This window comes from Chiloscyllium plagiosum, unplaced genomic scaffold (genome assembly GCF_037043375.1).
Source record: "Chiloscyllium plagiosum isolate Xiang-an unplaced genomic scaffold, Cpla_swu_hap1 HiC_scaffold_12, whole genome shotgun sequence".
In the NCBI taxonomy this organism is placed as follows: domain Eukaryota; kingdom Metazoa; phylum Chordata; class Chondrichthyes; order Orectolobiformes; family Hemiscylliidae; genus Chiloscyllium; species Chiloscyllium plagiosum.
The window spans coordinates 57,016,518-57,041,423 of record NW_028270150.1 but is presented as its reverse complement, the minus strand read 5'-3'; the positions used below and the strand labels follow the sequence as shown (position 1 = coordinate 57,041,423).

Below are 24,906 nucleotides of genomic sequence, written 5' to 3'. Positions count from 1 at the left end.
CCATGTTCTAGACCGCTCCAGGGTTCCAGCACAAAAGTCAATGCCGACTCGACAATGCCGTGCTGAGGAAATATTGCATTGCAGAAGTGCTGTCCTTTGCATGAGACATTAAACATAAGCATCATCTGCCTCCTTAGTTTGATATAAAAGGTTTGAAAAATAGCTGAATTATCCCAATGTTCTCATCAAAATTTTTTCTAAACCAACATTACACAACAGAATAGCTGTTTAATATCACATTACTGTTTGAGGAAGTATGCTGAGTCTAAATTAGCTGCCAAGTTTCCTTTTTATCAAAATTAATTATTTGATATGGGTGTTGTTGGCTGGGCCGGCATTTATTATGCTTGAGAAGTTGTTGATGAACTTTCAACACGAATATACATGAAAAGCAACTGTTTTGCTGTAAAGAGCTACAAAATGTTTGTTTGTGAAAAATATCATATGGATGCAAGATACTCTTTTTCTAACAAAAAGATTCACACATTTTGTTTCCTTGTCTTATTTCCCATTGGTTTGGCTCCAAACATTTATTTGAGGTGGTGGAAGTTGTTAAGTTATGCATCACTAAATTGTCTTATGATTTTCTATCATTGGTTTAAAACACCATTCTAGCCTATGCAAAAGGTAGCTGAAAATGTGTTGCTGGAAAAGCGCAGCAGGTCAGGCAGCATCCAAGGAACAGGAGAATCAACGTTTTGGGCATAAGCCCTTCTTCAGGAACGTCCGAAACGTCGATTCTCCTGTTCCTTGAATGCTGCCTGACCTGCTGCGCTTTTCCAGCAACACATTTTCAGCTCTGATCTCCAGCATCTGCAGCCCTCACTTTCTCCTATGCAAAAGGTAGCCTGTTTTGGACTTAGGGATAGGGAAAGTCACCTGGACAAGGCTTATTGGGCAATAGGGTTCTCTCTCATTAGAATCATAGAGTCTTACATTCATACAGCCTGGAAGCAGACCATTTGGTCCAATCGTCCACACTAACCAGACATCCCAATCTGACCTAGTCCCATTTGCCAGCATTTGACCCATATCCCCCTAAGCCTTTCCTATTTATGTACCGATCCAGACGCCTTTTAAATGTTGTAATTGTACCCATCTCGACCACTTCCTCTGGCAGCTTGTTCCATATACACATCACCCTCTGTATGAAGACGTTATTCCTAGGGTCCTTTTTAAATATTTCCCCTCTCACTTTAAACCTGTGCCCTCTCCCCACTCCAAGGAAGGGTTTAACCTCAGGGTCACCACGCCTCAGGTGAGAGGAGAGGTTGAGAAGGAAATAGTAACCTTAGCCAGTAAGAGAATTGAACCCACATTGTTGACGTCACTCTACATTACAAACCAGCCTAACATTTATTTATATTAAAAATATGATGCATGTGGAAGTCATTTTATGCAGACCAAACAGGTTCCCTCCCCTAAGGTAGATTAATGAATTAGTTGAGTTTTATAAAAATTATCCAACTTCTGATGCTATCCAGTATAAATTATTACATCTTTTGAAATCCATTTCACAGCTTACCATTGGGGTTTTAAAATCATTGCTTGTATGTTACTCCTACTTTACCATAAGCTGTAAGTTACTGTGCCCACAGAGTGATATTCACAATCTTAAGAATAGTTTTTCTTTTAATTTTCAGGAAATTAAGACAGTTCAGCAGTAGTACTCCATTACAGAAGGATGATAATTCATCTGCTTATCAGAGAAGCTTAACCAAGCCACAAACATTAGTTGACAAATGCAAAGAAATTAATAGCCAAGTTTTGGAAGATGGAGTCAATGGAAGAGATAATGTTGAGAATGAGAACAAAATGTCAGTTCCTCGGACTATCACCTATTCAACTTACTGTGGGGCAAGGAGGATCAGAAGAAGGAGAACACAGAGGAAACCATTCCAACCATTAAAGCCCACAATCTCTGAAGTAGATGAAAGGAATCTGACTTCATTGGATGATCAAAAGGAAGAAGAAACTAAGCAATGTGTCCTTTTGCCAGCTCCAGAAATGACTGAGATCCAGACACCAATAGAAGAAAAAATACCCTTAATCATGGCAAATGAATCAATAGCAATGAATCAATCAAATCATGGCAAAGGAAATGATGAATTACAGCCCAGAATCAGCAAACCTGAGTTGGCCAAAGATGAAAAATTAGAAAATGAAGCACCAATGCAGCAAAGCTCTTTTAGTGAAGTCATCAGGGACATGGAATTAACTGATCTACATCAAGAGATAACAAAAATAATAACTGACTACAACACAGTGACAATAGGTACAATAGATAGCATCAAGAAACAAGCAATACAATCCGATACATCTGTATCAAACACAACCAGTAGACAAAAGCTGACTGGTGTCAATCCTAATGACATATCTGCACCCAGTGTACCTGTGGCTCCTGAAGACTTATATTCAAAAGGAAGCGGTGTGCCCAAGATGGACACAAAATATTTAGCTCAGAAGAATAGCCTGATTGTAGATCACAATGATCTGAGTCACAAGAATGAAGACTTTATTGACACAGAAACAGCTACTCAAACTGATAGTTCACCCAAAACAACTGTTATTGTGAACACCCAGCAAAAGGCATACATTCCATCTGTTTCAAAGAGCATCAATACAAAAGAAAATAAATCCAATGTACCATGGGCACACGGTTTTACTGTAGATGAAGTTGGAGCATCAGCAACTCAAAATTTCAAACATGTCAATTTGAATACTCTTACGTCCTTGGAAAACCAAAAAGCTGATAACACAGATACACAAGGAAAAAATATTGCATCTAATTCAGCAGAAGATGTGGCTCTGGGTCTTCCTCTATCTATTGTGTTTAACCAAGATGACATAGAAGAACAGAAAACAGGACCTGTGAGCAAAGGTGAAAAGCAAGCCCAAATGGTGGACATTTCAGACAATGTTACAGCTGATCCAACAATAGTTGTCTCTTTAACAGAACCGGTGAAAACAATCCACTTGAGCAAGAATGTGGATACACAAAAAGTAATACGTAATGATAAAAACGATGTTCAATTGGAAATTCCTAGTGGGACTCAAATAATTGAACACACAACAGTATCAGAAACTGTCACAATGTTTGATGATAAAAGAAGCATTCCTGATGTCTGTACCAATGACATGGCTGAAGAGCAAAAAGGCAAGGATAACATTACAAGATTATCCACTGGGAGCCTGACAATAGAAACTGGGTATGAAATCGAGAAATCACCAAAGAAGTATAATCATGCTATGCAAAGAAGTTCAGAAACTGCTTTAACACATGTAAATGAGGAAACACCATCAGAGGTACCGAACAGACAAATTAATCAGAATTCAACCGTGTTGACAACTATTGAAATGATTAATGAAGCAAGGACTGAAGATACAGCTACAAGTACAAATGAATCAACAGCTATAAATGAGAATGATGAAGTTTCCAAGATGCCTTGTATTATTGACTCTAAAATTGCTCCAGTGACAGCCCCAATTACGATACAGTCAAATGGGATTAGCAATTCTGAAGCTACCATAACCACTGAACACCAAGAGATTGCAGATTCCAGCTATCCACAGACTGAGAAATCATTGCACATTCAAAACCCAGACCAAATGTACAAAACCTATTCTGTAAATGAGCATGGTCACACTTCCGAAGTTTTACAGGGTACTCAAGTCCCTTTGCTTGAGCCAAAGCTTCCGAGCACAACCAGGCCATCTTTACTGAGTGAAAGTATATTCTACAGATTCTATCAAGAATCAATGGAGTTATTAGATTCAGATATTAATACCAATTCAACTTCAAATAATGAAACAGTAACTATGCCAGTTGTTAAAGAAAATCAGTTGATTGAAGAAATCCATGACAACACAGAAGTATCTAATTTTGTAACAATGCAGCAAGATGCCAATGAATCATCCATCGAAACAAGCAGAAAGTGTAGCCCGTCAGAAAATAGTCTGTGGTACAGATGTTTTCAACAAAGTTCTGGCTTGTTGAACACAGAGAGTAATATACAGCCGAATATAATCAGTGAAACAAATTTCGAAAATGCACGGAACAATGAAATGGTACAATTGACAAAACCAAGTACTCGCATAGCAAATTTTGCTGAGGAAGTAATTCAAGGTACCTTAGAGGGAGATGTACTGAATAATTCTAGGATGACCAGTTGTCACAAAAAAGATGAGGAAATGGCAAAGAAAATTGCAATCCATGATAAGGATAACTCAAATTCAACAAATTCAGATAAACCAGAAGACAAAGAAATTCTTTTAAAAATTAAAGAAAATAGAGAAGGAAATATCAGTTTACAATCAGGAGCAGAACAAATGAAAGCAATGTGTGCAATTGATGCATCCCAGGCACTTCCAGCTGAAAGAGTACTAACTGCAGATAGTGGTGACACTTTGGAAGGAAAGGCAAAAGAAGTAAAAGAGAAATTAGTATCTTCAGCTGTAGAAATGATACCACACACCCAACTAGCTAACGTAACAAACAAAATAGGTATTATTAATAGACAAATGGCTCCAGATTTCATACAAAATACTGGGCTAATGAATAGTATGAAAGATATTGACTTAAATGAATGCATGAATGAATTAACAATGAATAAAATGATTGAAGATGAACCCGAAGAATTAAAGAAAATTCTACAAATTAAGGATGAGAGACGAAAGGTGGTGGTAGACTCAGACCTATCAGAGGAATCTGAAAATAGTTCTGCACAGATCCCTGGAGAAGAGAGTAAAGACTCATTTCTGTTCACACATGAAAATATTTCTGAATATGTTCCTTCAATCCACAGAGCTGATGAGAAAAATGCTTCAATAATGGTGGAACCACATGAGAAAAGTATCAGTACAGCATCTTTATTGCCAACCGACACTGACCTTACACTGGTACGTTCTGTTAAAGATAATATAAACCAGGTAGCAGGAACGGGCCACTTAAATCTTACCCCAACAGGACATGAAACTGGCATCACAGAATCCACAGTTAAAACAATTGAAATCAACATAAACGATTGTCAAGTAAAAGGACCAGATCCTACAAAAGAAAAAGGGCAGGGAACTGAGCTCAGAAACACAGTGGATGCTACAAAAGATTGCCTGTCAAAAGCACATTTGGAAATAATTAGAACAGACAATGAAAACTCTGAACCCATGGCCCAGGAACCTCCTAGAGCTGCCGCAGAGCAGTGTAATGTTCCTGATCGAATACAGAGTGCTGGTATATTAAAAACTGAATCTGCCACTTCAAGCCAATCAAATGTTTCCCAGGAAAGTTCAACATTTGATTTTAAGGAAATTGGAACAAATTCAGAAGCAACTAATTTTCAGCCAGATTCTGTCCCTTCTAAAGTGAGCCAGTACAGTTTCTCAGCTGGCCAAGTAGACTCCATGAATCAAAACACAACATTGAAAGAAGATGGAAGTGACACACTTTCTGAAATGCAGAGTAGCTTCAAAAAACCGGCATCTGATTCAATTAAGCCACTGAATGGAATGCCGAAAAGAAAAATACAGAAGATTCAGCTTTCGCCTGAGGAGGCATTTAAAAACATTCAGGTATCTGATGCTGTACGACTGCCACAATCAGACTCAGGAGCAGCTTGCAAAAGTGACATGACCGTACCATCAGAAACAAAACCTGTTGTAGATTCAGAGTCTTTCACAGAGCCAGTAATCCCATATACCCAACCAGGTAGCATTGCAAGCAAAGAGAATATCATTACTGCAGAAACAGGACAAGATTTCACAGACAATACAAGGCTAATGGATAAGGCTAAAGGTATTGACTTAAATGAGAGCACAATTAATTTCGCAATGAACAATTCAATTCACCAAGAGACTGAGAAATTAAAGACACTACATGTTAAGGATGAGAAACTAGATGTGGTCGTGAACTCAGAGGTATCAGAGGCATCTGAAGACAAATATGTGCAGATCCCTGGAGGAGAAAATAAAAGCTCACCTCTGTTCACACATAAAAATATTTCTAAATATGTTCCTTCAATCCACAGAGCTGATGAGAAAAATGCTTCAGTAATGGTTGAACCACATGAGAAAAGTATCAGTACAGCACCTTTATTGCCAACCAACACTGACCCTACACTGGTACGTTCTGTTAAAGATAATATAAACCAGGTGGCAGGAACGGGCCACTTAAATCTTACCCCAACAGGACATGAAACTGACATCCTAGAATCCACAGTTAAAACAATTGAAATCAATGTAAACGATTGTCAGGTAAAAGAACCAGATCCTACAAGAGAAACAGGGCAGGGAACTGAGCTCAGGAATACAGTGGATGCTGCAAAAGGTTCTTTCTCAGAAACACCTTTGGAAATAATTACAATAGACAATGAAAACTCTGAACCCATGTGTCAGGAACCTTCTGGAACAACCACAGAGCAGTGTAATGTTCCTGATCGAATACAGAGTGCTGGTATATTAAAAACTGAATCTGCCACTTCAAGCCAATCAAATGTTTCCCAGGAGTGTTCAATGTCTGATTTTGAGGAAAGTGTAACAAATCCAGAAGCAACTAATTTTCAGCCAGATTCTGTCCCTTCTAAAGTGAGCCAGTACAGTTTCTCAGCTGGCCAAGTAGACTCCATGAATCAAAACACAACATTGAAAGAAGATGGAAGTGACACACTTTCTGAAATGCAGAGTAGCTGCAAAAACTCAGTATCTGATTCAATTAAGCCACTGAATGGAACACCAAAAAGAAAAATACAGAAGATTCAGCTTTCGCCTGAGGAGGCATTTAAAAACACTCAGGTATCTGATGCTGTACGACTGCCACAATCAGACTCAGGAGCAGCTTGCAAAAGTGACATGACCGTACCATCAGAAACAAAACCTGTTGTAGATTCAGAGTCTTTCACAGAGCCAGTAATCCCATATACCCAACCAGGTAGCATTGCAAGCAAAGAGAATATCATTACTGCAGAAACAGGACAAGATTTCACAGACAATACAAGGCTAATGGATAAGGCTAAAGGTATTGACTTAAATGAGAGTACAATTAATTTCGCAATGAACAATTCAATTCACCAAGAGACTGAGAAATTAAAGACTCTACATGTTAAGGATGAGAAACTAGATGTGGTCGTGAACTCAGAGGTATCAGAGGAATCTGAAGACAACTATGTGCAGATCCCCAGAGGAGGAAATAAAAGCTCGCCTCTGTTCACACATGAAAATATTTCTGAATATGTTCCTTCAATCCACAGAGCTGATGAGAAAAATGCTTCAATAATGGTGGAACCACATGAGAAAAGTATCAGTACAGCATTTTTATTGCCAACCGACACTGACCTTACACTGGTACGTTCTGTTAAAGATAATATAAACCAGGTGGCAGGAACGGGCCACTTAAATCTTACCCCAACAGGACATGAAACTGACATCACAGAATCCACAGTTAAAACAATTGAAATCAATGTAAACGATTGTCAAGTAAAAGAACCAGATCCTACAAAGGAAACAGGGCAGGGAACTGAAATCAGGAATACAGTGGATGCTGCAAAAGATTCCTTCTCAGAAACACATTTGGAAATAATTATAATAGACAATGAAAACTCTGAACCCATGTCCCAGGAACCTTCTGGAACAACCACAGAGCAGTGTAATGTTCCTGATCGAATACAGAATGCTGGTATATTAAAAACTGAATCTGCCACTTCAAGCCAATCAAATGTTTCCCAGGAGTGTTCAATGTCTGATTTTGAGGAAAGTGTAACAAATCCAGAAGCAACTAATTTTCAGCCAGATTCTGTCCCTTCTAAAGTGAGCCAGTACAGTTTCTCAGCTGGCCTAGTAGACTCCATGAATCAAAACACAACATTGAAAGAAGATGGAAGTGACACACTTTCTGAAATGCAGAGTAGCTGCAAAAACTCAGTATCTGATTCAATTAAGCCACTGAATGGAACACCAAAAAGAAAAATACAGAAGATTCAGCTTTCGCCTGAGGAGGCATTTAAAAACACTCAGGTATCTGATGCTGTACGACTGCCACAATCAGACTCAGGAGCAGCTTGCAAAAGTGACATGACCGTACCATCAGAAACAAAACCTGTTGTAGATTCAGAGTCTTTCACAGAGCCAGTAATCCCATATACCCAACCAGGTAGCATTGCAAGCAAAGAGAATATCATTACTGCAGAAACAGGACAAGATTTCACAGACAATACAAGGCTAATGGATAAGGCTAAAGGTATTGACTTAAATGAGAGCACAATTAATTTCACAATGAACAATTCAATTCACCAAGACGCTGAGAAATTAAAGAAGACACTACATGTTAAGGATGAGAAACTAGATGTGGTCGTGAACTCAGAGGTATCAGAGGCATCTGAAGGTGACTCTGTACAGATCCCCAGAGGAGGAAATAAAGACTCACCTCTGTTCACACATGAAAATATTTCTGAATATGTTCCTTCAATCCACAGAGCTGATGAGAAAAATGCTTCAGTAATGGTGGAACCACATGAGAAAAGTATCAGTACAGCATCTTTATTGCCAACCAACACTGACCCTACACTGGTACGTTCTGTTAAAGATAATATAAACCAGGTGGCAGGAAAGGGCCACTTAAATCTTACCCCAACAGGACATGAAACTGACATCACAGAATCCACAGTTAAAACAATTGAAATCAATGTAAACGATTGTCAAGTAAAAGAACCAGATCCTACAAAGGAAACAGGGCGGGGAACTGAAATCAGGAATACAGTGGATGCTGCAAAAGATTTCTTGTCAAAAACACCTTTGGAAATAATTAGAACAGACAATGAAAACTCTGAACCCATGGCCCAGGATCCTTCTGCAGGAAAGATAGATCAGTGTGATATTGCTGATCCACTACAGAGCGTTGCTGCTGTATTTAAAGCCAAATCTGTCACCAAACATGTATCAAATGGTGTTCAAGAACATTTAATGTCTGACTATGAGAAAAGTAAATCTGGTCAGTTAGCTAATCCCAGTTATTTCATTAATGCAAGTTTGAAAACTATGGAGGAGGATGATTCAAGAATTTCTGGTCTACAGACCACTGTGGATGATTTGTTTGCAGACATACGAAATAATCAAGTGACAAAAGGCATAGAATTAATTGACTATCATCTTAATAATGAGAAAGAAATGGACCCTGAATTTTTAGAACAGGAAGCATTGATCCTAGACCAGTCATTGGGCTGCAGCTTTAGGAGTCAGAAATATTTTCCTTTTGGTTTACCACCAATATATGAAGAGCAGGAGTTAGAAAATGAAGCAACAATGGATGTGTACAGTATCGCCCATTCACCAACTTCAATAACGCAGCACAGTTCTAACCACCCAGTTACATCTGTAGCTGAACCTACAGCAGTGTCTGTGCCCTTTGTGCAAACACAAGTAATAGTTGAGGACGCTGAGGAAGAAGAACAAAATCCAACCAGTCCTGCTCCTGCAGTAGATGTGAGCACAAGCCTCTCCAATGACAACTTGAACAAACCTACTGCAATTTCTCAGGAGATAAGTGGAAAACAAAACCTTTCTTCACAGTTACAAAGAGATACATGTGAAGTTGATTCAAAAATATCCCACAATCCTGGGTCTTCTGCAGGAGATAGTGTATTCTACAGATATTTTCAGTCATCTAAGAATTATTTGCCAAACGCTAAAGAAGCATCACTACCAAGTACTTCTAAAATATTGACTGATTTGCAACATAAACCAATTGAAGGCTCCAAACTGTTGAAATGTTCATTAGATTCAAAGGTATGGCACTTTATTTTCTACATTGCATTTATGATAAAATTCACTCTTTTGAATTAGTGTTTCTATTGCCCCACTTTTACACTTCACAGAGCTTGCAATATCTATACAGCAAAGGAAGAACGAGCATATACTGTTCCCCAGTGTTTGACTGTTCTGAGGTAAAACAGTTGTCCAAAAGCAGCAGAGGGAGACATTTTGATTTGATGTTTCCTTCCTTATGTGAAGTATCTGGTCACCATTTGTTGCTCTTGCCAGCAATGCAGTGTGGGGAATGATCGGTGTGAAACCTGCAGCACCAATCCATGTGCACTGGCTTCACACACACACAGCACAATTGTACTATTAAAGTGTGCTTTTTTGTAAGATCATAAATTGGTTATGATATTTTACTGATGCCATCCTAACAATTTAATGTTTTTTCATTAATACATGAAATATAAGTATTGAGTTTAAACATTTTCTTAACATTCCTTTAACTTCCTCTTCCTTTTTTGAAAATTGCTTCCCCAGTGTAACCTATCATTCTTTCCCTAAGTATTCTCTGTATTGCAGTTGACCATAAGATACTGCATGTATGATCTCTGGGTGGGCTTACACTTTCAGGAATATTCTTTCTCTGCCTCCATAGTCGTGCTCCAATCCTTGCTTTGTTTTGAAGGTTATCCACAGTTTTACTCAGCTGGATTCTGTTCAACCAACATTCTATGATGAAAGAAATGGTCATGACTTAAAAACAAGAAAGCTGTGCATTTTTTTTCTTATATATCCTCCCACTTCTGAAGTCTTTGACCTGATGTTTAGTGATCTTGCGTTTCCTCCATTGGCTTCTGTTAGAGATTCAGCCAGTCTGGCTGGGGGAACTTTCAGTCATGTAACTGCAAGAGTGAATGAGAATTGGAAAAAGGTAATACTTCTTCTACATCAGTATTAGTGTTCGATGCCATTGTTTGTTCCCCAAGAAGAAATGAAGTAGTCCTTCCAAACATCTTTCTTCTTCATGCAGAGGAGTTTGTTCCCTTGCAGTATTAATACGTTTTTCAAGGTTCTGTTGCAAGGTATGAATATTTTGATTTGCTGCTTAGTACGTTCTCCAGACTGCAGCACATCATTGAGAAGTCACCTTTTTTGTTACAATAATACATTGTTGGTAGAACGTTAGACAGCTTTTGTCTTCACTGGTGTGAAGTTTTGGAAGTATACCTGTGACAAGATATTGTAGGATTAGATTGATTAGCATTCACATGGATGTTGTCAGATTAGAGGCCTGTCTTCTCCAGTTAGATGGTTTATTATGCTTTGAGTAGACAACATGTCCTACAGAACCTCCTACATTTAGTGGACTTTTTCTGTATAATGCTTCTTGCATGGTTTTCTAGTCTGTGAATAGACTGCAATTTGGACTGCTCATTCTAGAGTTAATTTTCCCTTTATTCAGTGACTGATTTCCTAAGAGGCCAATGATAGTTCTGTTACAAGCCAGCTATTGCTGTAAGTTTCCATTGTTCAGATGATTTCATTACTGGCTTGTATATACCATGAGATGATAACTAACTACTGAAGTGTGATCTTGCCAGAGTCCTACTTGTTCTTGGATTGAGGCATTAATCAAATGTTAGAGGTTGTGAAATGTAGTTCTGAAATAAAGGTGAATATTGTTGCATTGTTTGATTGCAGGTACGCATTTGAAGTTATCGAACATTTTCTTGATTTGCATTATTTTTATTAGAGCATTATTATCATTTTAATCTCCTTGTACTACACTCATTTTGATGCCTTATGGTACCTAATTGATTAAAGCTACTGAATCTTTTGTTGTTATAAAGATTATTTTTGAAGTACTAAAGCAGAAAGCCGTTAAAGTTTCTGCTAAATGCTAATTTCAATATAAAGTTAGGTTTTTATTTACTTATATGAAAACTTTGTAGAAATGAAGACATTCCTTTTTCAAGCTGATTGAAGACTTTTCAAAGAATCTCTGGATAGAAATTTTTCAAAATGACTTTATGATGCAATAATTTTTTGACTGTATTAAATATGTCTACCATGATATCATTTGCACTAATATCTTCTGCATCTGTGGTATTTTTGTGTTGAATTCCACACAACATGATCAGATTCACGCTGTTTTCCTTTATCCAGTCTTGCATATTTTAACAAATATAATGTATGAAAATTCTCAGTTGACAAGTACATGTTGAACTTGTCATTCAATTTGTTAAAATAATAAAGATTTCACTAACTTCACTATTTGGGCTTTAAGACTTCTTTTTACTTTTTCAATGTTCTTTAAGCTTGTACCCGAAGAATTAACTTGCTGATACTAACTTTGCCATTGAGTAGATAAATCATAAACTTGTTAATTTGTTGTTACAAGTCTTAACTGTGCTCCTATGTCTAGTTTTTAATGTGGAGGCCAAAGTTTTTTGTCCCTTCTATTAAGAAATCAAATTTATTTTGGGTATCTGATAATCAGCCTCTTTTCACATGTTCTCAGTTTGAATTTCTCCCTTTAGCTGGTGTTGGCTTTAACTGCTTTCACTGCTTCTTAAAAGGCTTGTTTCCCTATTACTGGTTGTAAAAGGCTTTTTTTGTGAGTTATAATGTTTTTTCTGGAAGAGTTTGTTGTTCAGAGCTGCTGTTCAGTTCTCTGGCCTTTTTAACCACTCACTGGTCTTAAAGTTCAACAATATTTCTTGAAAAAGAATCACTTTGTGAATTCCTGTCTTCTCCAGATGATTGAGCATCTGTGTCTTGTTTGTCACTGCTGCTACAATTTTCTAGGCAGTGTATTCTGCTGCTTTCACTATCTATTATATGTGGCTTGATGTCACACTGTGAGTTCATGTTCAAAGCAAATTCATTGAGGAGAAGGCAAAGGCAAGAGCTATCTTCAACTTTAAACTTGAAAGTAAAACTATTCATTATTCCTTCATACTGAATAGATATAGCAGGCTCTAAACTTAAAGGGCAGAATCTTCCTCAACCCTGAATGATCTGGTGTATGATGAGAAATTTGGGGAAATCAGGTGAGATATCCAGGGAAACCCTTGTCAATGACAAGACCAAGTTGCATTCTCCAACGAAGTCCTGGATATTGAGATGAGGTTCTCACTAGTGAGTGGCAAGAGGCCTACTATCAAAGATTTTCCATTATCATCAAATTTCATTGACCTCCTCCTTCTTTATCGCTTTTATTATTACATAATCTCACCTCGTTAATATGCAATATTAATATTTCCCCACTTACTGGATTGAAACTAGATACCAAGAATTCCTGGCATGAAAGTTAGTGTGGGTACCTAATGACTCCAGCTTGTTGCTTGCTCCTCTGATGCTCCATCTTGGATATCTGACACTAGCACTTGGGGGCATCTGCATGGACAGTGACTGTATGCATCCTGCCTCCATAGACATTGGACACCACATAATCCCATGCCACATCTGCAATCCGATTGCAGTTCACTTCTGCCCTTCAATGCAACACTTTGAAATATATGTATCATTGCAATGCTGCTACAAGGGCACTGTATGCGACTGGACAGCCACTAGGCTCATGGATTGGACCAGGCTGCATCTCAGGGCTGCTCGCTTGCTCTCTTAGCATTCAGCAACTTTGATGCTGCTTGGATACTCATAGTGTCTACAACCAGTCACTAGAAGTCCAAAGTTTGCCCATTGCATAAAGAAAGCAACAGCTAAGGAGCCAAACTGCAATTTATATTTTATAACTATATGGTACTGCCTTGTTTTTGCCATATTTCCTTGCTTTTGCACCATAAAGGTAATAAAAAGTCTTTTTACATTTTCATTACCAAAGTCAATCTGTCACTAGCAAATAGATCCTGTGTATATGGATCAATTAGTTTCTGCTTTCCTAGGATGGAAAGCTAACAGTGATGAACAATAAAACCCCCAGTAGGTGATAATCTCTATTAGAATATTTAGTGTTAAAATTAATTATTTAGATTTATTTTTAAAAATTAACATGCATTTAACACAGTGGACTATGTGAATGTATAAGACCGAAATATCCAAATAATTACCTTTATAATTATATTGCACTACTTTTTTCACAGGGTCTTGTTGGAAACAAAAGTTTGAAAATCAACCCAAGACCAGGGAAGGTAAGTCATTGCTTTTAGAAACACTTCACATCGCCAGGAAATGTTTACTATCTGACTGAAAATCCCTTTTTTTAAATTTAGGTGGTTATTTATGATCAATTAAACTTTCATGGAAATAAGCGTGAAATCTTCACTGATGTGCCTGATGCAACAAGCTGGATTTTTTCTGAAGGAATCTCATTAAACGTTGTCCGAGGATGGTAAGAAAATTTGATTCTTGCCTAATAATGAATCTTTAGAAGACAATCAATTATATAATTTATGAAGTACTTCTGTGTCAATTGAATCTGCATTTCTTTTTAAAACTGCTAAATTTAAGCCTTCTGTCAGGAATTAACGGAACGTAGTCAACATATTTTACAGTAAATAGTTTTGACAATAAGATATGTGAAGATTTTCTGAAGTGTAGTGTACTATCATAGGTTGCATTAAACCTTACTTTAAACAATGGCGTAAGTTGGTGATGGTGAACCAGCAGCCCATTTTACATTACTCCTGATCTTGAATTTCACTGAAGCTTGAGACAAAATACCTGTTTCGACTTTTTGCCATTCCAGCTCCCCTATATGGGGCTGTCTCTTTCATCTCCGTCCTTTAAAATCAGCCCATTAAAATTAACATCTTACTGTAAACTATTGTTAATATGCAACATTCTAATTTGTGAACAAATTTCAGCTTTGATTTCTGTCTCTATTTGGCAATTCATTCTATTGTGTCAGTACATCTTCTATATCCTTCTGCTCAATCAGGAATCTGGATGTACTATTTCTCTACTTAAATCCTTACACGATAGAACAATTACATTACAGTGAATGAATACTGTCATTTTTCATCCTTCCTTAAGGCCTCTTGAATTGTTTGTATTCCACATCCTGACCCATGTATAATAAACATGTGCATACTTTAGCACAATGTTAACTAATGAATCCAGTTTCCAAATTTTGTTTAGTTTGCTAAAATATACACGTGTTTATTATAAAATCTTATTAATGATTTTGTTTGCGATTTTACACAATCTGTAGTATAACATACTTTGCTATGTCTCCTTTATTGATCTTTTGGTTGGCCTTTAGGTGTCTGCAGTTTGTACAAATGGATCTTCAGATTTTATGCAGACAAAAAAAAACAAATGTTCCTAAGGTACTTGGAGTGAAGCACAGGAATTGAAATAATTTCAATTTGGAAGCTCAAAATCAAATTTTCATCTCTCTGGTTGTTCTAGAAACAAGGTGAAATAAGTGTGTGCCACTTTAATCCAGATCCAGTCAAAACACAGATCCAGCTAGCTAATAGCAATGGGTTAGATATTACATGAACCTGCTGGGAGTTCTCCAGCAGGAGGGTCATGTAAAATACAGGATGACTCCAATTTATGAACATCTGACTTACAAACTGTAGTACTTATGAATGAGATCCTGTACTAATTTTAATGTCTAGGATCCAATATACAAACGTTTGCCATATTTATGAATGGCTATTTTGTATTGTACAGTATTGTGTTCTGACTTACGTACAAATAAGTCAAAAGAAACATACTCAGGAATGGAGCCCATTTGTAACTAGGGATCACCTGTAGGTCAGATGGCTAGCCCATCATCTAAGGTCATCCTGATAATATGGCTGGGGTGAAATTGGAAATTTGTTAAAAGTTCAATTGAACTGAATATACCCTGCACAGGCTACAATACAGTTGGTATGAGTAGCCACACAGGGGTGAATAGTTGTGTTTTATGAAAGGTTTTAAATGGAAAGAAGGGGATTATTAATTTCAGAGGGTGGTCTTTGCCCATTGGGGTCACCACCCCAAGGAGATAGTACTCCCTCCTTCATTCCTAGCCAGCTATATTTCAAATCCCATTTCCCCACAACATTTTCACCTCCACCCTCAACCAAATCCCCGATGCTGGGCAAACTCTCCCTTGTGACTTACCTTGATGCAGGATTCCAGTGAGTGGCCTTCACAGGCATGGCCACAATCCCAACAGCACTCATTAAGGAACTGCAGTGCTGTTGGGTCTACCAACCAGTCCACTGTCAGTGCCAATAAAAGTCAGGCCTCCCCCTCTACACTCATTTAGCATGCTTGCAGTGCTTTATGGCTGTTCTCTGGCTGTTTGCACATTGCTGACCTTTCTTCCAGACAGTTTAGCTATCTGCCCATAAATTTCTTCCCAGCTTCACTCGAGCAATGGTACAAGCAGATCCACCCTTTTTATGCCAAAAGAGATTGAACTGACAGGTTGAACAAAGTTGATTACAGGTATTCTGGAAAGCCTTTGCTTGCACTGTGTTTTCCCATAATGCATCTAATTTTTAAAAATTCTTTCTCATTCCAGTTGGATATTGTATGAAAAACCTGAATTTCAAGGCCAGACATATGTACTGGAAGAGGGACACAGAGAGTTAGACGAACTCTGGGTTGACAAGAACTCGCAGATGAAACCCACAACCATAAAAAATGTGATTGGCTCCATTAAAAGGATTGTAAAGGTGAGCCAACACCACATTAAAAAGTGACAGTAAAATACATAAGTAGTTCCCCATCATTCAAAAGATAAAGGGTAAATTATCCCATCCATATTTGCAGGAATGGATCAAAGAATCAAAGCTGAGAGCTTGGAGGAAATTGAAATATCAGATATTGTTTAAGGAACTTAGGTATATTTAATTACATTTGACAAGAAATATATTCAGCACTAGTACATATAAGACAGAGCCTTGAAACAGTACAGCTGTACGTGCAGCTAATTGGATTTGTCGAAATTGACTTTCTTAACAATTACAAATGTAAGTGGCATTTCATAATTAAGTTTTAAAAGGTCACTCAATGTTTCTGCATTAATCCCAAGAAATCTTTAATTAAAAGAAATGTGACATTTTCTTGCAAATATTTTGCATTTAGAGCAAAGAATTAAAGGTACAATAAAATCAGCCATTATTCAGTTTTATCTTAACCTCAAGTGTATACCATTTCATCTAGAACTGTAGCACCATAACAACACTTAAAGTAAAATTAGCTTCTATTCAAATTGGCAGAATTTCTAATACTTCCACTCTCTCCTGTTTCCTGTTCTTTTTCTCAGCTTGAGTTTCATTTTTCTTGCATCCAGCTGAGGCACAAAGTGAATTATTTAATCTATGGGGAAATTGCTATCATCAAAACAGCTTAGAGCTGGGTAAATTAAACTATAAAGAGTGTGGTGTGGTCACCAACTTACAGAGTAACATCACTCCTGTTCATTAAGAAGTTTAAGTGAAAGTTAGATGTGAGTCATCTGCAGAGGAAAGTATAACCCAGGACAGAGTAGGAGAAGCTGCACAGATGGTGGATTTGTATTAGGTCAATCAATTTTACTTCAGCACAAGTCTTCTGAAATCCAAAAAGTGTTAATTCAAATAACCCTCAATGTGGGAATGATACATTTCAATTATGTTGTATTGAATACTGTTTGTCATACAAACATTTTATACTTTCATATCAATTCTGGGTTCTTCTATTTAAAGTAGCGAGCAGTAAAATTTGATAACAGTACTTTAGACTTTCAAATCACCCAGAGTATTTTTGTTTGGGATTGGGCTCTTTATAAAATCGAAGTTTTATACCAGTTTGAGGACATTCCTGGGTCAGGAATTATGATACAATATCATGGCTCTACCTGCCTTAATGTGCACACCTTATCATTGCAGGAGTTTTAGTGATGGGTTTCCATTATGTTGGCCCACTCCCTTGTTGATTGTGTCAATAGCTGAAAGTCACTACAGTCACTTGGAATAGATAATCTTTGAGGAGAAAGTGAGGTCTGCAGATGCTGGAGATCAGAGATGGAAATGTGTTGCTGGAAAAGCGCAGCAGGTCAGGCAGCATCTAGGGAACAGGAGAATCGACGTTTCGGGCATTAGCCCTTCTTCAGGAATGAGGAAAGTTGGTCCAGCAGGCTAAGATAAAAGGTAGGGAGGAGGGACTTGGGGGAGGGGCGTCGGAAATGTGATAGGTGGAAAGAGGTCAAGGTGAGGGTGATAGGTCAGACTGGGGTGGGGGCGGAGAGGTCGGGAAGAAGATTGCAGGTTAGGAAGGCGGTGCTGAATTTGATGGATTTGACTGAGACAGGCTGGGGGGAGGGGAAGTGAGGAAACTGGTGAAATCCGAGTTCATCCCTTGTGGTTGGAGGGTTCCTAGCCGGAAGATGAGGCGTTCTTCCTCCAACCGTCGTTTCGCTGTGGTCTGGAGATGGAGGAGTCCAAAGACCTGCATATCCTTGGTGGAGTGGGAGGGGGAATTGAAATGTTGAGCTACAGGGTGGTTGGGTTGGTTGGTCCGGGTGTCCCAGAGGTGTTCCCTGAAACGCTCCGCAAGCAGGCGGCCCGTCTCCCCAATATAGAGGAGGCCACATCGGGTGCAAAGGATGCAATAGATGATATGTGTGGAGGTACAGGTGAATCTGTGGCGGATATGGAAGTTTCCTTTGGGGCCTTGGAGGGAGGTGAGGGGGGAGGTGTGGGCGCCAGTCTTGCACCTCCTGCGGTTGCAGGGGAAGGTGCCGGGAGTGGAGGTTGGGTTGGTGGGGGGTGTGGATCTGACGAGGGAGTCACGGAGGGAGTGGTCTTTATGGAATGCTGATAGGGGAGGGGAGGGAAATATATCCTTGGTGGTGGGGTCCGTTTGGAGGTAGCGGAAATGGCGGCGGATGATGCGCTGTACGTGGAGATTGGTGGGGTGGTAGGTGAGGACCAGTGGGGTTCTGTCCTGGTGGCGGTTGGAGGGGCGGGGTTCAAGGGCGGAGGATCGGGAAGTGGAAGAGATGCGGTGGAGGGCATCGTCGACCACGTCGGGGGGGAAATTGCGGTCCTTGAAGAAGGAGGCCATCTGGGATGTGCGTTTTTGGAACTGGTCCTCCTGGGAGCAGATGCGGCGGAGTCGAAGGAATTGGGAGAATGGGATGGCGTTTTTACAGGGGGCGGATGGGAGGAGGTGTAGTCCAGGTAGCTGTGGGAGTCGGTTGGTTTGTAGTAGATGTCCGTGTTGATTCGGTCGCCTGAGATAGAAATAGAAAGGTCGAGGAAGGGGAGGGAGGAATCTGAGACTGTCCAGGTGAATTTGAGGTCGGGGTGGAAGGTGTTGGTGAAGTGGATGAACTGTTCAACCTCCTCGTGGGAGCACGAGGCGGCGCCGATACAGTCATCGATGTAGTGGAGGAAAAGGTGGGGGGTGGGGCCAGTGTAGTTGCGGAAGATGGATTGTTCCACATATCCTACGAAGAGGCAAGCATAGCTGGGGCCCATGCGGGTGCCCATGGCTACTCCTTTCGTTTGGAACAGATAATGCCAATATTGGAATTACCTTCAGCTCCTAAAGGTGAAAAGTTATGCCTGCGTATTCTGCTTGGATTGTGGAATATACTGATGCAGGGAGAGCTGGAAACATGACTGAAATGAGTGACATGTAGGTGAAGCAGCAGGTTCACCTGCCATAAGTTGGCATCAGGTGACCCAACTCTTTTTAAGCTTTAAGTCTCATTTAAAGACTGCTGATAAGCACCCCGAAGGCTGCTCAACACTGGTGGTTGGAGGTTGGGCAATCAGCCAGCTTCCATACTGGGCTAAGTACCAAGGCAGATCTTGATAGGTGAAGAGGCAAATCTGGTTTTGTGTCTTGAACAGGCTCTGTGAGCCAAAGGGCATACTTGCATACTTAAGCAGCTTTATGCTGTTTAAAATTTCTCAGGCATTGACAAACCAGCTAGGGCAGCCAGGCTCCTCCTCCTGCACCCTTAAAGTTCAGCTGCTGAACCACAAACTTTTTTGTCATCCGTAAGCTTATAGAGGAATTAAGTCAGCCCACCCACTTGTAGATCTGAACTTGGAAGGTATAAGAGGAACATCGATAATCCAGCATTCAATTACCCGAATATTGGATTATCTGGCAAGATCGCAAGGTTCCGATGTTCGGCTAAACTATGTTATCCGGACTTTGATTATCCAGAATTTGATTAATTTAACGAAATAATACCTGCTTGTGGATAATTGAGGTTCCTCTGTATACCTTCCAAGTTCAGATCTACAAGTGGGCAGGCTGACATAATTCCGCTGGTAAAATACCCATACAGGGCAAGAAAAGGTGTAGATCATGTTGTATATGGGTCTGAAAGGCCCTTCATCATGAGTAAGTATGCCCATACATCAGCTAGTAGAGACAGTGCTGCAGCCATGTCACCCAGTTTTATGCCCCCCCCCCCCCCCCCCCCAATACTGCCAATCCATCCCAGAAGGACAGTGACTTTGCAGCCTAGAGTTGGCAATTCAAAATTCCACTCCACCACTGACACAATGCTTCAACAGGTTCCAGTTCAAAACAAGCTAACTGCCTAGTATTTATATTTCTCTTTCCAGAATCACTGCATTCCAGAGATTGCAATCTTCCAAGAACCTCAGCAGAATGAGATTAAAATGTACCTGCACAGTGAAGTCACCTGTTTAGAGGAATTTGGAATACCATCCACGGTATCTTCTATTATTGTCAATTCAGGAATGTGAGTGAGCTAAATATGTTTTGCATTTTATGCAATCTATTTTACATTCCACACATTTTCTTGTTCTCAAACACTTTAAAAAAAACTGAGCTATAGACTTGTAGTTGTTCGCACAATGAATCTTTTCACTGCAGGCAGACGATAGTAACCAAAACTCAAACAAGTTCCTGTGTTTCTTAATCTATGTTTTGAAAAGACTTTTGGACTCAGGAATTTCGTTTAAAGGTGTAGCAGACAAGTTGTCAGAATTCCACTGATTTCTGACTTGATCTTTCTGACCAGCACTCAATTTTACAGGGAATTCCTGAGTATTAATTTAGTGTCTCTCTTCACAGCCTATTGTGCTGAATATTTTCTGTTTTTAATTTCAGGTTTACAGAATCCGCAATATTTTAGTTTTGTTCCTTTGTGAATAGTCAGTCTTCCCTTCTGTTTCAGATGGAGAAATTAACATAGCATCATAGGATCTGGCTGTCTCCACTAAATTAAATGTTAATTGGGCTGGAATTTCAATTTAACCTTTCTAGTTGGATTTTATATAGCTGCTATTTATTAGTTTTTTTAATTTATGAACTGTATTAGCAACAAGACCTATGGTGTGCGATGTTATAGGTTAAATTAGTGACCATTGGTACCATGATATGACAATGTGCTAATTGCTGTTTTGTATTCATTCTCATTGAGTTCATAATAAATTATTTATAATCTCATTATTACAGACAATCTATACTGTAAGAAATTGTTGCTAATCTCTAGTTAACCTTTTTCAAAATATTTGTTCTTTACTAGTTGGCTTGTTTATTATAAGGAAAATTTTGGTGGTCACTGTACTCTGCTAGAAGCTGATAATAGTTCAGCTCCACCATCGACTGAACTAACATTGAACAATATCAAGTCATTACGGCCTCTGGAAATGGTGAGGAAATAATTCATGTTTTATTTAGATATAGGCTCAGAAAATGTTTCTTGAAAAAGTATTTCTAATCCTTTCCATCTCAGGGCAAAAGTGAGGACTGCAGATGCTGGAAATCAGAGCCTAGATTAGAGTGGTGCTGGAAAAGTACAGCAGGTCAGGCAGCATCCTGAATGGATGCATCAGGAATCCTGATGAAGGGCTTTTGCCCAAAACGTCGATTTTCCTGATCCTCGAATGCTGCCTGACCTGCTGTGCTTTTCCAGCACCACTTAGATATAACGAGCATGTCCACCTAGATTCAATTGTCTCTGTTTGTGGAAGTCAGAAAGAGAATTCTGATTGATACCTTGAGAAATATTTTGATGTGGGAAATTCTCTGGCTACTATTTAACAAATGCACGAATGTGACTGTAATAAACATCATATCATGCAGTACTGTTCTGAATTAAATGTAAATGGAGGAAGGCTGTAAAAGAACAGTTGATTAAAAATGCATGTTGTAAGAAAGACATGTTATTGCTAGAGATGTGGCATTGAAATTTATTTTAAAAGATAAAGGTGAGCCCACATTTTCCAAACACATAATGATCTTGGAAAAGTAGCCTAATAACAAATTCAAACAGAAGGTGATGAATTGTCCATCGAGCTCACCATTTCTCAGCATTAGCTCATTTCTAATATCCCTGTATCTGTAGCATAGGAATAACCTTGGCATCTAACAGTGTATAAAAATGTATTATGCAATCATCACCTTGCAGATAAGTTATGCAGTAAAATGAAAAGGTGCCGATGTATGCTATTGTTTTCTTCAAAAGCTGGAAATTCATCAAAACTAAATATGATGCAGCGAACGGTGCTGATTTCAGTAATGGTGAAAATCCCAGTGATTCTCCCAATTTAATTTGGATACAAAAGTGATCTTAAGAGCTGGAAAATTACATATTATAGTTTTGTTCAAAGAAAAACTATAAGGATGAACCCAATGCACTTATCAGTTTAATCCTGGTGATGGGAGTTTTTTTATAAATTTATTCCTGAACAGAATTAACAGTCACTTGTACAAGTGTAGATTTGTTAAAGCAAAAGTTAAACCATGCTTAACTAATTTGACCAAAATGTATGATGAGGCACCTGAGGGCTAATTAATGTAATGTAATTGATATCATCTATATGGACTTCCAGAAGATGTTTGATAAAGTGCCACATCATAGGCTTGTCAGCAAAATTGAAGCCCCTGGAATATGAGAGGCTGTGACTGATTGACTGGAAACAGAGAATCACAGTGAATATTTGCTCTTGGGGCTGGAATATCCCAAAAGTCAGGATTGGGCCTGACTTGAGCTTTTATTGATCTATATTAATGACAGATTTGGGGATGCACGGCACAATTTCAAAACTTTCAGATGACGCAAAACTGGAAGCTATGTTAGAACCATTGAATTGTGAGGGAGATAGTGATAGACTTCAAGAGGACAAAGGTTAGTGGAAAGAATGGACATAAGGCAATGAAATGCAGACAAGTGTAAAGAAATACATTTTGGCAGGAGGAGCAAAAAAAAGGCAAAAGAAACCAAAGTGTAGATTTCAAAAGGTTATGCAAGAGCAGTGGGACGTGGGGGTATATGAATGAAAATCTTTGGTAGCTCAGGTTGAGAAAGTGGTTTAATGAAGAAATGGACCTTGGAGCTTGTAAATAGAGGCAGAATTTTTATCAAAAATCAGCTTAGTTTTGTTGCTGGAGAGTTTCATGAAGGATTTTGGCTTGTGAGCTCCAGCAAGTTACCTCATGCAGTTGTCCACTGCTTACCCTTACAAATACAATGTTGGTGCGATCCAAAGTTCAACCTTAAAGTGGATAATTGTGTTCCAGAATGGAGAGTGAAAAGGGAGGTGTTGAGAACCAGTTCGGCCAGGTGGATGAGGGTGTCATTGCCACCTCCGTCCCCTTCCTTGACCTCTCCATCTCCATTCCCAGCGACCAACCAACCACGGACATTTACTACAAACCCACCAACTCCCACAGCTACCTGGACTATATCTCCTCCCACTCCACCTCCTGTAAAAACACCATCCCTTATTCTCAATTTTTCCACCCGCATCTGCTCCAAGGAGGACCTATACCACTATAAAACATCTTAGATGGCCTCCTTCTTCAAAGACCACAATTTCCCCTCCCACATGGTCGATGATGCCCTCCAGTGCATCTCCTTCACTTATTGCACCTCTGCCCTTGAACTCCACCCCTCCCAATGCAACAAGGATAGAACACCCCGGGTCCTCACCTTTCACCCCACCAATCTCCATATACATTGCATCATCCTCCGCCACTTCCACCACCTATAACAGATGCTACAACGATGGATTATATTTCCCTTCCCACCCCTAAAAGCGTTTTGGAGAGACCATTCCCTCTGCAACTCCATTGTCAGTTCCCCGTCCGCCACCAGCCAACACCCCACTCCCAGCACCTTCCCTTACCGTCACACGAAGTGTAAAACCTGCACCCAACCTCTCCCTTCACTTCCATCCAAGGCCCAAAGGATCCTTCCACATCTGACAGAAATTTACCTGTACTTCCACACACGTCATCTATTGTATCCATTGTACCCGATGTGGTCTCCTCTGCATCGGGGAGACAGGACGCCAACTTGCAAATCATTTCAAAGAACGTCTCTGGGGTACCCGCGCCAACCAACCCCATGTCTGAACACTTTAATTCCCCCTCCCATTCCACCAAGGACATACAGGTCCTGGGCCTCCTCCGTCACCAAATCCTAATCGTCCGATGACTGGAGGAAGAACGCCTCATTTTCCACTTTGGGACACGGCAATCAAAGGGGATTAATGTGGATTTTACCAGTTTCCCCATTTCCCCTCCCCCCACCTTATCCGAGTCCCAAGCCTTCAACTCGGCACCGTTCTCTTGATTGTCCTCCCATCTATCTGCTCCATCCTCTCTCCTACCTATCACCTTCATCCCCACCATCGTCTACCTATCTCATTTGCAGCTACCTTGCCCCAACCCCATCCCCGCATTTATCTCTCAGCTCCCCAGCCCACAAACCTCATTCCCTATGAAGGGCTTATGCCCAAAACGTCGATTCTCCTCCTCCTCAGATGCTGCCTGACTTGTTGTGCTTTTCCAGCACCACACTCTTGACTCTGATCTCTAGCATCTGCAGTCCTCACCTTCTCCTAGTTGTATTCCAAGCAAGCATAGATCTGGATCCATCAGGTACCCATGCTGACTTTCGTGACAGGAATTGTTATCATGTAGTTTCTCTCCCCTGTATGGGAGAATAGCAAATTGGACAAAGTGAAATAAAAACACAAATTCAAACAGAAATTCCCTTGTTTTTCTCCCTCTCTCTGAGCTCCATTTCCATCTATCATTTACTACTCCTGCCTTCCCCAAACACCTTTGTATATATTCCAACCTTCTTTAACCTATAAATAGTTCTGAAGAAGGGTCACTGGACATGAAATGTTAGCTTTGCTTTCTCTCCACAGATGCTGCCAGACCTGCTGAGTTTTTCTAGCAATTTCTGTTTTGTTTCTGATTTCCAGC

The 24,906-nt window shown here is 39.5% G+C and overlaps 1 protein-coding gene across 2 annotated transcripts in view; it reads left to right on the top strand.

Moving 5' to 3' along the window:
- LOC122555113 (uncharacterized) overlaps positions 1-24,906 on the top strand; it is a 102,791-nt gene that overhangs the window by 23,032 nt on the left and 54,853 nt on the right. For both annotated transcript variants that reach the window (XM_043700801.2, XM_087992853.1), the window contains exons 4-9: positions 1,644-9,771; positions 13,848-13,895; positions 13,977-14,095; positions 16,232-16,385; positions 20,283-20,422; positions 21,212-21,338. In XM_043700801.2, coding sequence (XP_043556736.2) covers positions 1,644-9,771; positions 13,848-13,895; positions 13,977-14,095; positions 16,232-16,385; positions 20,283-20,422; positions 21,212-21,338 — 8,716 coding nt within the window. The remainder of the gene's footprint in view (positions 1-1,643; positions 9,772-13,847; positions 13,896-13,976; positions 14,096-16,231; positions 16,386-20,282; positions 20,423-21,211; positions 21,339-24,906) is intronic.